This window comes from Parambassis ranga, chromosome 14, assembly GCF_900634625.1.
Source record: "Parambassis ranga chromosome 14, fParRan2.1, whole genome shotgun sequence".
Classification (NCBI taxonomy): Eukaryota; Metazoa; Chordata; class Actinopteri; family Ambassidae; genus Parambassis; species Parambassis ranga.
In genome coordinates, this window is record NC_041034.1 from 9,627,717 (window position 1) to 9,640,522 (window position 12,806).

Consider the following 12,806-nt stretch of genomic DNA (forward strand, 5'->3'; position numbering starts at 1 on the left):
ACTCGATTTTATTTTCGAGGAAAACCCAATAATGTATTGTAATATTTAGGTTTAATTGCTGTAAAATTACATATTCATAATATCACAAGAATAAAGTCATAATTCAGAATGTTATAATTTAATTTAATGTTGAATGAATTACAGAAAATATACAGTACAATCAAATCAAATGATCTGTACTGGAAAAAAAAAACAAAACAAAAATAAAACATGATTTAAGTAACCTAAGTTAGCAGTAGCTCTCCCATATGAACACAACTTTAAGTAAACTAATAAAATATTAAACTAATAGCTATGGAATTAGCCTTCTGAGAGTAACAAAATAAAGATTTGGTCATTTGGAATGCAGTGCCTCAGAAAATGTCAACAGGCTCTGCTTAGCTGTGTTTGCACATCAAACAGAGATAACTATAACCATACACAACTTTACACACACTCATTCACTCACGTCTCACACAAACCTCACTCCAGACCCCCCCAGAACTCTGGATTGGTTTTAGCCATCCAGAGAAATTATTTTTGAAATTTACTGAAACTCATCCAATGAATTTGATCCATGCCAAATAATAGGTGAAGATAATTTCTAAAAAATGGTTGTTGAGTTGCAGGTATGCCCCTTGGATTGAAAGACCAAGTCAGCTGCAAGGTGAAACATGTTTGCTGGCAAAAATACTTTGTAATTAAAGGGACATTGTTGTCCCAACTGCAATTGCTGTAAACATTAAAGAAATTTAGCATTGTATTGTGTTTTCACTCTTGTGGATAGTGATAGTCTTTTTCCTCAGACGCAACCCATAAACTGTCCATTTGCAAAAGATTGAGAGACAGATTTATGTGTCTGGTGTCCGACAACAGCCTTTCTTAAGTGCCAAAATGACAAGGAGGAATTAAAAAGGAAATACAACTGATTAGTGCTTGATGCTGAGAGTATCACTTTGAACGGTAATAGATCATTGCGACATAAAGAGCTTGACAGCATTTTAGGTGCATTTGTTCTCATTGTTTTTAAACTTAAATTTATTGACCTACTGAGCATCCATCCATTGTAAAATGTGACAGACAGGATTAAAACAGAAAAGGGGAAACTGAACATGTCATCCACCCTAATATAAGAATAGGTATGACCATCCAGTGTTGTCTCAACACATATGCTCTTTCTGCCCTCTGCTGGAACTAGAGTACAGACTTTAAAAAAAGTGTGTCATAGTCATTGTCTGATAATAATGGAACGGCTTAAATTTTGATTGAATTCGGTTAAAAAATTGCCTAAAACATAATATATCTGGCTATAATGTAAAATTAAGGCAGCTATGCCATTTTTTATGTGTCCATTGTATTGATTGAACTCTCTGAGCAGGTACACAGAAACCTGATTTTTGTAATGATGGGGGATACACTGTAAATATTTTAAAAAAAAAATCAACTACAGAAGAGTTTTTCTCCCCAGAAGGAAGTAATGACTAGAGGCCAGAGACACCTTCCCTGCAATTCCAGTGCCCTCTTTATGAGAGGCAGCAGTGGGCATTCTCCCCTACCTCATAATCATGTCAGCAGACGGTGATGGTAAACAATCACTGGTGGCTGCTCACCAAAGAGAGCAGAAGCAGAGAGAGACACATGCAAGGTTGTCTTCAAGTACAGCAGTCCATCTGTGGTACACACTCTCATAATGTCACACATGCGTACACACACTCACACACACACGAAAACCTTCATTTCCCAAAATTGCCAAAGTTAGCAAAGGCATCTTGTTTGGGTGGGACCACAGCTGGGGTGATGGAGTGCGCTATGCCCATCCCTACTCCTGGTACTCCCACGCCAGTTATGCCACCCATCATCACTGGAGCGGTCATGCCCATATTCATGCTCATGTTCATTCCCATCATGCCTTGGTTTATGGGAATTCCTCCTTGTAAACCAGTGGTCATTGTAGGTGGCATACCCGTGGCCATGGAAGCAGGCATGCCCATTGCCATGACATTGCCTGCCATCATGGGATTGGTTGGTGGTCTTATTGGTGTCACATGGGGTGGAGAGCTGAGGTTAAGTCCTCCAAAGTTCTGAGCCAACAGGCTGACGGGAGGCACTCCTGCACAGACACAAGTGGACAGAGACATGCTTTTATCACTTGGGTTATAAAGCCATAACAACACTGACTAGTTTAGGCTAAGGGCTTTAGCTTAAAGGCTTAATTTAAATGCCTGCACGATCATGACCCCCAGAGTCACAGACATGCAAATGGTACCTTGTTGTTGAATGATATTGTTGAGGGTAGGGGGTGTCTTAGTGGTGGTCAAGCCTGCTGAGAGGAAGTCCAGGCTGATGTTGACAGAGGGGTCAGACCAGGTCGAACCTAATGATCCCTGCCCAACCTTCTGCTGTTGCCCAATGGACTGCTGACTTGCCATGCCTCCTAAAGTCTGAAAAAAATGTCACACATTTTCTTTGTTGAATACATAATTAATGCAAGAATAATACCACATCTTATCTAAGTCATATTTCATTTCAGCAAATAATATTTTCTCATTTTTTAAAACAATTTAAGAAATATTAAGCCTTCCCATGATGCATAACACATCTACCTGTTGAGAGCGAGAAAGCGGCAAAGTGGGCACAGTTGCCCCTGGTGTCATCCCTCCCAGAGAGAAAGTCATACTCTGAGAGGCACTAAGTGTTGTATGTGGATTGGTTAGCTGATGATTGACTCCACCCATCAAGTCAAAGAGCTCAGCTGAGGGTGGGACAGAAGTGGGATTGGAGACCTGAGCTGTAGGAGACTGGACACTGCCAAACAGGTCAGTGACAGGCTGGGCAGTTGCAGAGTTTGATGAAGCCGGAGGATTGGCCGAGAAGGCATTCCAGTCTCCGAACTCTCCGTTTCCATTGGATGATGCAGCTGCACAAAACAGTAAAGATGTTTAGATTTGGACAATGACACTTAAAATCCACTACAGAATCTACAGTACATAATAACTACACAGCATTTGCTGTCACAGTGGCACTCAATCTGACTGTGTTCTAACAGAGTGTATAGCTGAGACAGAAGAGGTTTACCAGTGGAGGTGGGGAGGCTGGCAGATGCTGCAGGGGAAGAGAAGTCAGCAAAGCCACCGATGAGGTCTGAACCACCACCTGGATGAGCCAAGACAAATATAATTCAAATAAAAGCTCTTTTTTTTCACTAAAAGTGCCAAAATTGAATTTTATAAGTTTGTAGAAACCTGTTGTAGAACTCTGATTGGACGATGGGTCTATGACTAGCAGGTCAGCAAGACCACTGCTGGAAGACTGTCGGACTGATGACTGAAGAGAGAGCGGCACCATGGTTTAATAAGCACAGACATTAAACATATGCATCACAAAAAGAGAGTGTGAGTACCTTCTCCTCTGGGCTCTTGTCTCCTGTGTAATGGGCAGCAGCACCCAGGTCAAGGGTCTTGTTGCTTGTGGCTCCACTGCGTTTCCGTGTGGTGGTGGTAGTGGTTTCTGTTGCTTGAGTGATCTGGATGCTCTTCGTTGTGACAGTCTCCTCCTCATCTTTAAACTCAAGGGTGTCCTGTCTGCCATTTCTTGATGCTCTGTCCTCTTCATTGTCACTATGGCAACCAGAAGAAGGATTTATGAGCACTCAGGAAATTCTGCTATTTGTTTTGCTGCTTTGCTGTAACTGTGTGAAGTGATTTCTGTGTATTATTGTTGAATTATGTAATCGATAATCCACATCTCAGCAGTTTAAACATTCTACACATGCGACGTGGAGGCTGAAATGATGTGCAGTGAGTGGGTGGCTCTTTGCATTATTTTTCATCATTTGTGACCAGTCAGCTACCACAATAACAGCAAGCACAAGCTAGGAAGAATGTAATATACTGCAGTAAACATACATAAATATTTACCTGATTCTGTCAGGTGAGTCATCACGTTCTTTCTTTCTGAACTTGTTGAGTGTGTCGTCGATGGTGCTGCCTATCTTATCACTGATCTCTCCGAGTTTCTCACTAAATGGGAAAACTCCTTTGCTCTTATCCCAGTCTTCATCCCACTTGCTCCGATCCAACTCATTTGCTAGGAGGGAGAGGACAGAAAAGGAGATTCCAGTTTGAACTGACAAGACATTCAGTATAAACAGAATCCAGCTGTATATGTTGAGCAAATCTATAATAAATGTGAGACAACTACAACAACAAAGGCTGCACAAGTTATTTCAATGTTCTGGTTGTTTCAGTGCTGTAGAACTACGACGACAGATTCTGGACAGTGCGGGTTATAATAACGTTTACATTTTTTAAATACACAGAATATAACTTACAGTTCTTAAAGCTGCCACCTCCTCCACCCATGCTGTCAGAGGAGACTCCAATGTATTTGTCTTTGTTCTTCTTGGCTTTCTTCCTCTCCTCTCTCAATCTGTCATCATCTTGGATGAACTCCACCATCTCCTTCACCTTTTGACGCACGTTGATACCTTGATCCTTACCATTCTCATCTGGCCACAGACACAAGTGCAGAAGGCACACATTCTTATACAACATGAGAACTACTGCCACTGGGCTGCTATGTATTGAAAGCTGAATGTTGAGATATTTTATTGGAAATCTCACCAATGAAGTGGTAGTTTTCGAGAGATCGCAGGTCATAGATGTGTTCCCTGGCACTAGTGACGACTCTTTCAGAACCATTCCTGATTAGGTAGGCCAGCAGAAGCAAGGCCTAAGAGAGGGAGATAAAAGAGACAGCATGGGATGTAGATGTACTAAGTGGGGGTATGCAGTCAGCATAGCTCAGTGAGGAAAAAAACTTTCCTAAAATATACTTGTTTTTCCCCCCACTGCTTCTCCATGCTGAGTCATACATGGATTTTAAACTCTATGTAATTACTCTTCAAAAATACAAATATACTCTTTCTTGGTTCTTGCATAATATATGTTCTTTGCAGATCGGTCTTATATGATTATGTGGGACTGTAATCAAGATGTAGTGCTCTGATCTTTACACTACAGATATGGAGCATGTCATGTTCCCATGGATAAGGGGATAGTTTCTTTGAAGTGAGGTTATTTGAGGAAGCAGACAGGAGTACTGTCCCAGTAGCCAAGTAATAAAATGTTTTGGACGATGTCATCAGCAAAAATGTATTTTAGCACTTTAAACAATGCCCTCTCTCCTTGTCGATTTTAAGTACACACGAAAAGTCAAAATTTGTCCTTGCAGAACCCTGGAGTTGCTGGTTAACAACCATACCTTGTAAACTCTTCTCCAGTTTTTCTTGTTGTCCTTCAGCATCCTGGTCCACAGCATGTTCATTACCTCTGGGAACTGCTCGTACATGAAGGTAGATCTACAAACACAAACATGTACAGTCTAAAGTAATACTGCTAAAGCACAGGTGAGAAAAGCAAACTTGATCCATGCATCTATGGGTTAATATAATAACTATGTATGGGCAAGTGTTTTACACTTACTTGGCTATTTCTCCCATTAGCTGTCCAGAAGGCCCCCAGGGATCATCATTGGTGGCCTCTCTCACCTTGGATTCAATCTCAGAGTAGTTCATTACCACATTAGTGCTGTTGACACAAAAGAAAGAAATACCATATATTAGAACAAAATACACCTGGAAACATTTGAATTACCATCAATTTAAACAGCGTTGCTTTTTCATCTATCAGTATAGTGTTGAGTTAAAAGCAAAGCAAAACGTAGACATAGTTATAGAGTAATATTTCTGTGCTAACGTGTCAATGTTGTCTGATTTCATGCATATTATAAACACAAAGAAAACAGTGAAAAAGAGTGAGAGAAAAAGACAATGTGGACATGGAGACTGTTTATTATTATTCACTGAATAATGAATGACCTTTCTAAAAGCTTGCATGTTGACCACATGAAAGTCTGGGCACATACACACAAGCAGTTTTGAGTGGGGAGAGAGATGGGACAGTGTGTGTCTCAGGTAAACAAAGCCAAACCTATCCATAAGCTATGTTTGTCTTCTGTTCTCTGTTTTTGTGGGCTCACCTGGTGCTGTGTTTGGTTTCCTGTGTGTGTGAGAGAGGGTTAGCTGAATCTGACACACATCTAAGAAAGACAAAGCCAAAGCACTGCATCATGAAAACACTGCTCTTCCTCTTTCTCTGCTACAATCTGTCCCATCTACTGCACCTTCTTTATTTTGCTTCTCCCGTTCTTCAATCCTCTAAATTCTCCTTTATTCCTTAGCAGTTCCTTTCTCAGAACTCTGACCCACCAACAGATAGAGGAGGCATCTGTACACATGACCTTTAATTGTTATTATCAGTAGATACATGCGGACAGACAGCAAGGGCTATATGTTGGTGTCTGCAGAAAAGGAAAGGCTGCCAGTGCCAACTCTGTTGAGGTAGATCAATAATAGAGTGTATTCATCATGCCCAGCCAGGCACAACAAACAACTGATGGAAGCTGCTTTCTATTACTCCAGAGATATCCGTCAACCCTGCTTTTTAATACTGCCACCTCCATTGTTTGGCATGTTCAGTTATCTGTTTTTAATGTTACTTTCTTATCTGCAAGAGACTGCAATGAGAGAGAGAGAGGAACAGAGAGTGAGAGAGAGAATCAAGGGAGAGAAAGAACATAACTATATTATGTTTTGATTTGATCACCATAATCTATATATATAAAAAGGCTAAATATACATTGCATGAATTTGGTGTATTGCTGCATAAGTGAGACCCAAAACATCAGCCCATTGTCACGCAAGTTCAGACTGTGGAAAAATACAACCCCATCAGACAAACAGAAATATTTTTTACTGTTTTTTTTACCATTTAGTTATTCACACTGATCCATTATTACATATGTGTATGGGGCTAAGGTATGTTCATTTTATGTCCAAATTAGAACCTATGCTGACTATTAAGCAATGCTGACTGCATCTAGAATCAATCAATTTCAATTCTAATCTCGCTTTTCTATGTGATTTTAATAAATTTGAGTGCCCTACTTAAACAACAGTCTGACCTTCTCATCATGTGTTTTTAGATGTGTATAATGGTATCATCAAAAGACAAAAACTTGAATCATGTCTTTGAATAAATAAATGACAGATGGAGTTCTGTTTTACTTGCTTGATTTAATTCTCTTTTTCTACTTTCAAGACCTGTGTGAAAATTGGTTGATGTTTTCGGTCATATTTATGACAGAGATGGCAGAAATATAGAAAATTCTACATGGTTCACATGGTTTAAGCAGCACTGTATATGAGACAATTACTGTGCTTTCAAATGTTTCAGTATTGTCCAGATATAATTCAATGTAAGTAGTACAAACACTAATACAGCACCCACGCATTATGCATTATAACAGCCTACAGAGCAAACAAGCTAACAAAATATATGTGCAGGTTTTAAATACCCACAGGAAGCAGAACCCTCCAACTTTGAATTAACCACCTCAGTACAAAAACAAAGCAAAAAATAATTATAGGACATATAAACAGCATGAGTGCAAAAAAAAGGGCACAAAGTATAATAAAACGCAACGCAGCTCTGCCACACATTCTGCCTTTGGAAAACTCATAATGGTCAGGTATAATTATGGTTAAACTGAACTGCATACTATTACAGCATGCTATATACACTGCTATTCATTTTGTAATGTTTTGTTAATATAGCATAGAGCAGTTTGACCACAATAGTAATAATGTATTGTAAAGTTTAAAATGTTGATTGCGGCACAGAAAAATGTCCGCTGTGGTACTATTCTAAATTGTTTTGTAAACTTGGAACAAATAAAAACTGAAACAAAATACAATCTTCTGATTCTTCTACAATCAACTGAGGATATAATAAATAATGATCTTATTTTACTGAAAATAAAAACAAGTCTTCTTTGTTGATCACACACCACGTGAGTAGTCTGATTTAGTGTTAGCCAATATAATCACTATGAAAACTGTTGTACTTAAGCGAAATTGAGGCCCAGCCCTCAGGAAGCTGCTGGTTTTCCCTCCTCCTGCTGGGTTCACTACAATCACTGAACAAAGTAACGTTATGCGGCGCATTGTACATGCAACAAAAGACGCTCATCACAGGAACCATACGTGCTGTACTGTGCAAACAAACTACACAGTGTAGCAGGCTGACACATCACCAGCGTTAGCTGCTATAGTATTATATATTTGGTGGCTAACAAGCTTTGCAGCTGGGGACGAAGGGAACATGGGCCTCGTTAGACCGGTGTGGTTACAGTGAGAATCGGTTGGCAGCTATTTGCCAGACTGATCACATACAATTTATTATGCCACCTGTTTTCCCATCATCAACACTGAGCTTTCCAGCAGGGATATGTTTTAAGATGAATGCACAGTAAAGGCAGCGGGCATCCCCAGGGTGGGACAGGGCGTGATTCTGCTGCAGATTTCTCAGAAACACAACACACATAACATACCCGACCTGGGCTTAGCAGCGCTAGCGGAATCAGCTAGCTGGGTAGCTTTCGACCTGGATCAGAAATAAATAAACTCACAGTTGTGATTATATTTTTCTAATGTGAAACAGCAGGACTATAGAGAGAAATGCCACTGCTAAACATCTGTTTATGAAATTTATATAGTAGAAATAACGATTGGCAGCTTGCCAGCTAGTCAAGGCTAACAGCTGAGGGCTATCGCCGTGACGTCACGGCCCGTATCCTCTCCTCAGTCAGCGATAAAAGCTGCTGATGCTGCCCAGCTGAAGCTTTCGAGCTAGCCGGTTAGCTTAGCAGCCACTTAGCGGTTTAGCTGATGCTAATGCAACGAGCTCCACCTGCTCCCCAGTACTCACGCTTTGTCCACCAGCTCTCTGACTTTCCACATATTCAGCATCTCCGCACGGAACTGCGGGCTCGCCGCCTCGATACTGCGTCGCCCCCGTGTCTCTACGCCCCACAAGGCCAGAGGTAGTGTCCGGTTACCAACGACAATCCTCCCACTCCTCGATGAGCTCCGATAGTACCGTGTCCGCTACGGTTAACGGACCGTCCCCAGTTGCTACGGAAACGTCGATCTCTGGCTACGTCACTGGAGCGTCGTGATGCGTCTGTCCATCAGGGACCTAAAAAGTTTAACATTTATTGAACATTATAATACAGCAAGTTTGTTTAGGGTAACTGATTCAATAACGTCCTGATGAGTATTATTGCTTTATTAAATTCTAAGATTACATACAGTCATCATGTCAGACAACTGGAAAACAAATGTTTTTACCTATTTTCCACAAACTGTAGATGACCCTGAAGATGAAGGGCATCCACACTCTGCAGGTGTTACTGCAGCTAATGTCTTCCATTCAGCAGGAACCTACACTCTCCAGTGATAAAACGCATTAAAGCAATGATTTAGTGTATTTGACTCAAATCTTTATTAAAAATGATTTGTACAGCCAATACTTGGGTGTGTGTACATATGCCTGAACAAGGAAAACGATTTACTTGAAATCTACATCTGTTGCACTACACACTACATTCAATTAGAAAATGTAAAAATAAAGCTTTTTAGATACATTTAATTAAGTTTTAAAATGATCCTACTGCCAGAGTGAATGTGTGTGTAACTTTTGTACTCTACCTCTCCACTAGATGGCACTGCAAACCTTCTGTAGGTTGGCAAACCTTATAGGACTTACAGTGTCACACTAGGACACAACAGGAAAGCCAAAGTTGACATAAAATCGTACAGTTAGGATTGTAAATTCATTTTTACAGCTATTACTCACAGACAGGAGCTGACGCAATCATTAAACAGCATACTGACAATGGTGGACATTTGTTTTTGTTGTAGTTATTATAAGACTATTGCCAATTTAAGTTAAATCATCCCCTTATTAATGCAAAGACTGATTTGTGTCATAGTTTTCTTGCCAACTGGGATCCGTGTCAGGGGGGCACCATATTACATAGTATGTGTGAGATTGTAAAGTGGATCTTACAGTAAATGAAAAATTCCTTTAGGTCATAAATGCAGTTCTTGATTTTGAACACTGTGTTCTCCCTTTTTCCAATAAACCACAAGTTTAAAAGTAATGCAACAACACTGCATGAGTCAATGAGGAGGTGCAGACAGGGAATGATATGGGATAGGAGAAGACACAGAGGAGGAAATGGACAGAGCATGTGAAGGCAGGGCCTGTGTGTGTGTGTGTGTGTGTGTTCCCTGGAGTCCACCCTGGAGATCGCTTGGGAAAAAGACCTCTAGGTCTGCCTGAGGTCTGACTTGCAGCCAAGAAAAGCAGGACTAAAATAGAAAGGGGTAGAGAGAAAAGAAGAGAGAGAGAGAGAGAGAGAGGGAAGATGGAGAGGGCGTGAGAGGGAGGAGGAGCCAGAGATGGAGAAAGAGTGTGGACAAAGAGCTTTGTATTTGAGGAGAAATGTATGGAAAATAAAAACATTCACATGGTGTCACACACACACACACACACACTGCTGATTGGAACCATATGCTGACAGAGAGGATAATGGGAAACTGTGAATTGTTTGATTTGTTACTTTGCAGCGGTGGGATGGGGAGTGGGCGAGATGGAAAGGGATGGAAGGCACCCATGACCGTAGATGATGATCAGCCATGGGAAATTCTGTGTCCACTGTGTTGCAAACACAGGTCCGCTCCATTAACTGCATGCACAATAGGGGACTTCCACTGTGTGAAATGTGAGCAGTGAGCTTAAATGGTTGTGCTAGTGATTGATCGCAAGCCAATACTCTTTTATTCTTCCTCTGTTACACTTTGAAATTCAGTTGATTATGTGATATAATATGTAAACAAAATGCTGGCGTTCTCAGACGAATAATACAAGAACACACAAATGCAATATATTTCAGATAAACCTCCCCAGTTGAGTGAATGGAATCTACCCTCATTTACTTGTGGAGTCTTGGGGCAGCAGTGTGATTAAACGGACAGGGCAGGCTTAAGACAGACACCTGTTCATGGAAACATGTTGTGATACATCAGGAGTCTCTGTGTGTTTTGATAGAGAGAGAAAATACGTTTTTTTTTGGCCACTTACACTTGTTCCTAATCACAGAAAAATGTAAAGTGGGAAAACAGAGGAAGAGAGAGGAAGCAAATGAGTGGGAGAGAAAAGAGGGAGTGGAGGAGAAGTGAGGCTGATTTGCTGCAGATGCTCTGGCATACTGGGAAAATGACATAAGGTTGATCTTTTATGGAAAAGGGTGTGTTTATTGTCGGTGTGTGGGTTTGTGAAAAAAAAGAAGAGTGTCTCCTATATTTAAAACTAAGAAAGGGCCAGCAGAAGCTTAATGGTTGCATGGATGAGTGTGCAGACAAAGAGGAAGAAGGTAATGGTCATTCGTTGTTTGTTGCTGAGCAGATAGAGCAGCAAGATTTTGAAAACTTATTGTTTTACTGAAAACAGCTGCCTGTTGATGCAGAACCTTCAGACCTTTTTTGTAAAAATAAAACTAGTCCTAGTTTATACTTGTCCTCTGGGCCCATCTATTAGTTTCTGTTGCCTCTGGTCCTAAAACACAGCCAACATCATTTATAAAATGCCTATACCCCCAACTTTAATGGGCTGCATTTTAATTAATATTCCTCATCAAGTCAGTAATAAATACAACCAGAGAGCTCATCCAAGAGCTAGTAACCATTTGGCACTGAATATTTCAACACTACAACAGCACCTCTGTTTCTCCTGTGAGTTGGAATCATAACTCTGACCCTTATTATGTCTCCTCTGCTTTAACACTGTGCCTCGGGCCCTCACTTGTTATTTTAAATCTTTGCTAATTGTTAGACTTTGGCTTGGTTCCTTTCCATCACCTTATGAAATCCAGTTCATGCAATTAATGCACATTGTGTTCTGTGTGTGTGTGTGTGTGTATGTGGAGAGTTTTACTGGCTGGCGGTATCAATGTATTCAGGGCATGCTTGTGTAAATAGAGTGAAGTCACATGCGGGGATCATTTCCACTTTCCCTTACATGAATAATATTATTGTAAACTATCTGTGACCTAACCTCTTCTGCTATAACTTTCCTGCTGAATAAAAACACATGTGGGGAAGGCTGGCCGCCGTTTGAGGACTGGGTTGTTGATTGATGACATCACGGCTCCCCAGTGTGAAGGTGGCAGATTAGGGTAACTCTGGCTGCTTGTAAAGTGTGAGTTTGTGCTATGTTTTAGCTTCTAGTCATGAAAACAATGCCATGATTTTCCCTGATAGTTTTGTTTACTTTTTCATAACTGGTAATTACAGAATTTATGTGCTTGTCTTCCACTGCTGATTGTTGCCAAGTAGCTGTTTAATCTTGGAACAGTGTATGCAGTGAACATATAGGGGGGTGTTGTGTCATTATGTGAATGTATGTGGGGGAAATGGGGAATGGGTGTGTGTGAAGTGATGGTTGCTGCTCAGGGCCTGATTTCAAGGTCGGACAGGAAATGCCTGTGCAGATGGAACAGTAATGTGGACACACTGAGAACGACGTACAGGAAACAGCCCACTCTGCAGCTGTGTAAGTGTGTGAGTGTGTGTGTATTTATACATGTTCTTGTCATAGGCATCAGCAGTTTGCTATTATAGTCAGCAGAAGTAGGTGGCGGTGTTCACTGCTACTGGCGTGCACCACGGTAAAGGGGCTGGCTGCTGTGATTGGACATGAACCTGAAGTGCCAAATGTCAGGCACTCAGAACTGACATCCCACAGGACATTATTACAGGCTCTTGGCAGGCCTTTGGGTCATGCTGAGTGCATCTAATAGGTTTGTTTGGTATTCATCTTGAGAGGTCAGCGGATAATGCAGGTTATGAAGAAACATTTAAT

At 40.9% G+C, this 12,806-nt stretch overlaps 1 protein-coding gene across 2 annotated transcripts; it reads right to left on the minus strand.

The window, feature by feature from the left end:
* Positions 1-234: 234 nt before the first annotated feature.
* Positions 235-9,003, minus strand: LOC114445933 (clathrin interactor 1-like). Of its 2 annotated transcripts, none has more exons than XM_028421260.1 (12): positions 8,808-9,003; positions 5,463-5,567; positions 5,242-5,338; positions 4,602-4,710; positions 4,310-4,486; positions 3,897-4,065; positions 3,380-3,596; positions 3,222-3,303; positions 3,055-3,132; positions 2,763-2,896; positions 2,246-2,420; positions 235-2,089 (listed from the first exon to the last, which is right to left on the minus strand). In XM_028421260.1, exons 1-12 carry the CDS (start codon positions 8,846-8,848, stop codon positions 1,713-1,715), a joined length of 1,761 nt encoding a protein of 586 aa, XP_028277061.1. In that variant the 5' UTR covers positions 8,849-9,003; the 3' UTR covers positions 235-1,712. The 2 variants fall into 2 exon arrangements, with proteins under 2 accessions (XP_028277061.1, XP_028277060.1); XM_028421259.1 differs by having other exon boundaries at positions 2,583-2,896.
* Between the last annotated feature and the right edge of the window lie 3,803 nt (positions 9,004-12,806).

What these genes read in the sequence shown, in the direction of transcription:
- LOC114445933 (XM_028421259.1), bottom strand. Translation starts at nt 8,848, where the DNA reads ATGCTGAATATGTGGAAAGTCAGAGAGCTGGTGGACAAAGC. An exon ending in ACTGGAGAAGAGTTTACAAG is followed by an intron (nt 4,711 to 5,241) that starts GTATGGTTGTTA and finishes TCCCTCTCTTAG; the next exon opens with GCCTTGCTTCTGCTGGCCTA. An exon ending in AGGTGGCAGCTTTAAGAACT is followed by an intron (nt 4,066 to 4,309) that starts GTAAGTTATATT and finishes TCTCCCTCCTAG; the next exon opens with CAAATGAGTTGGATCGGAGC.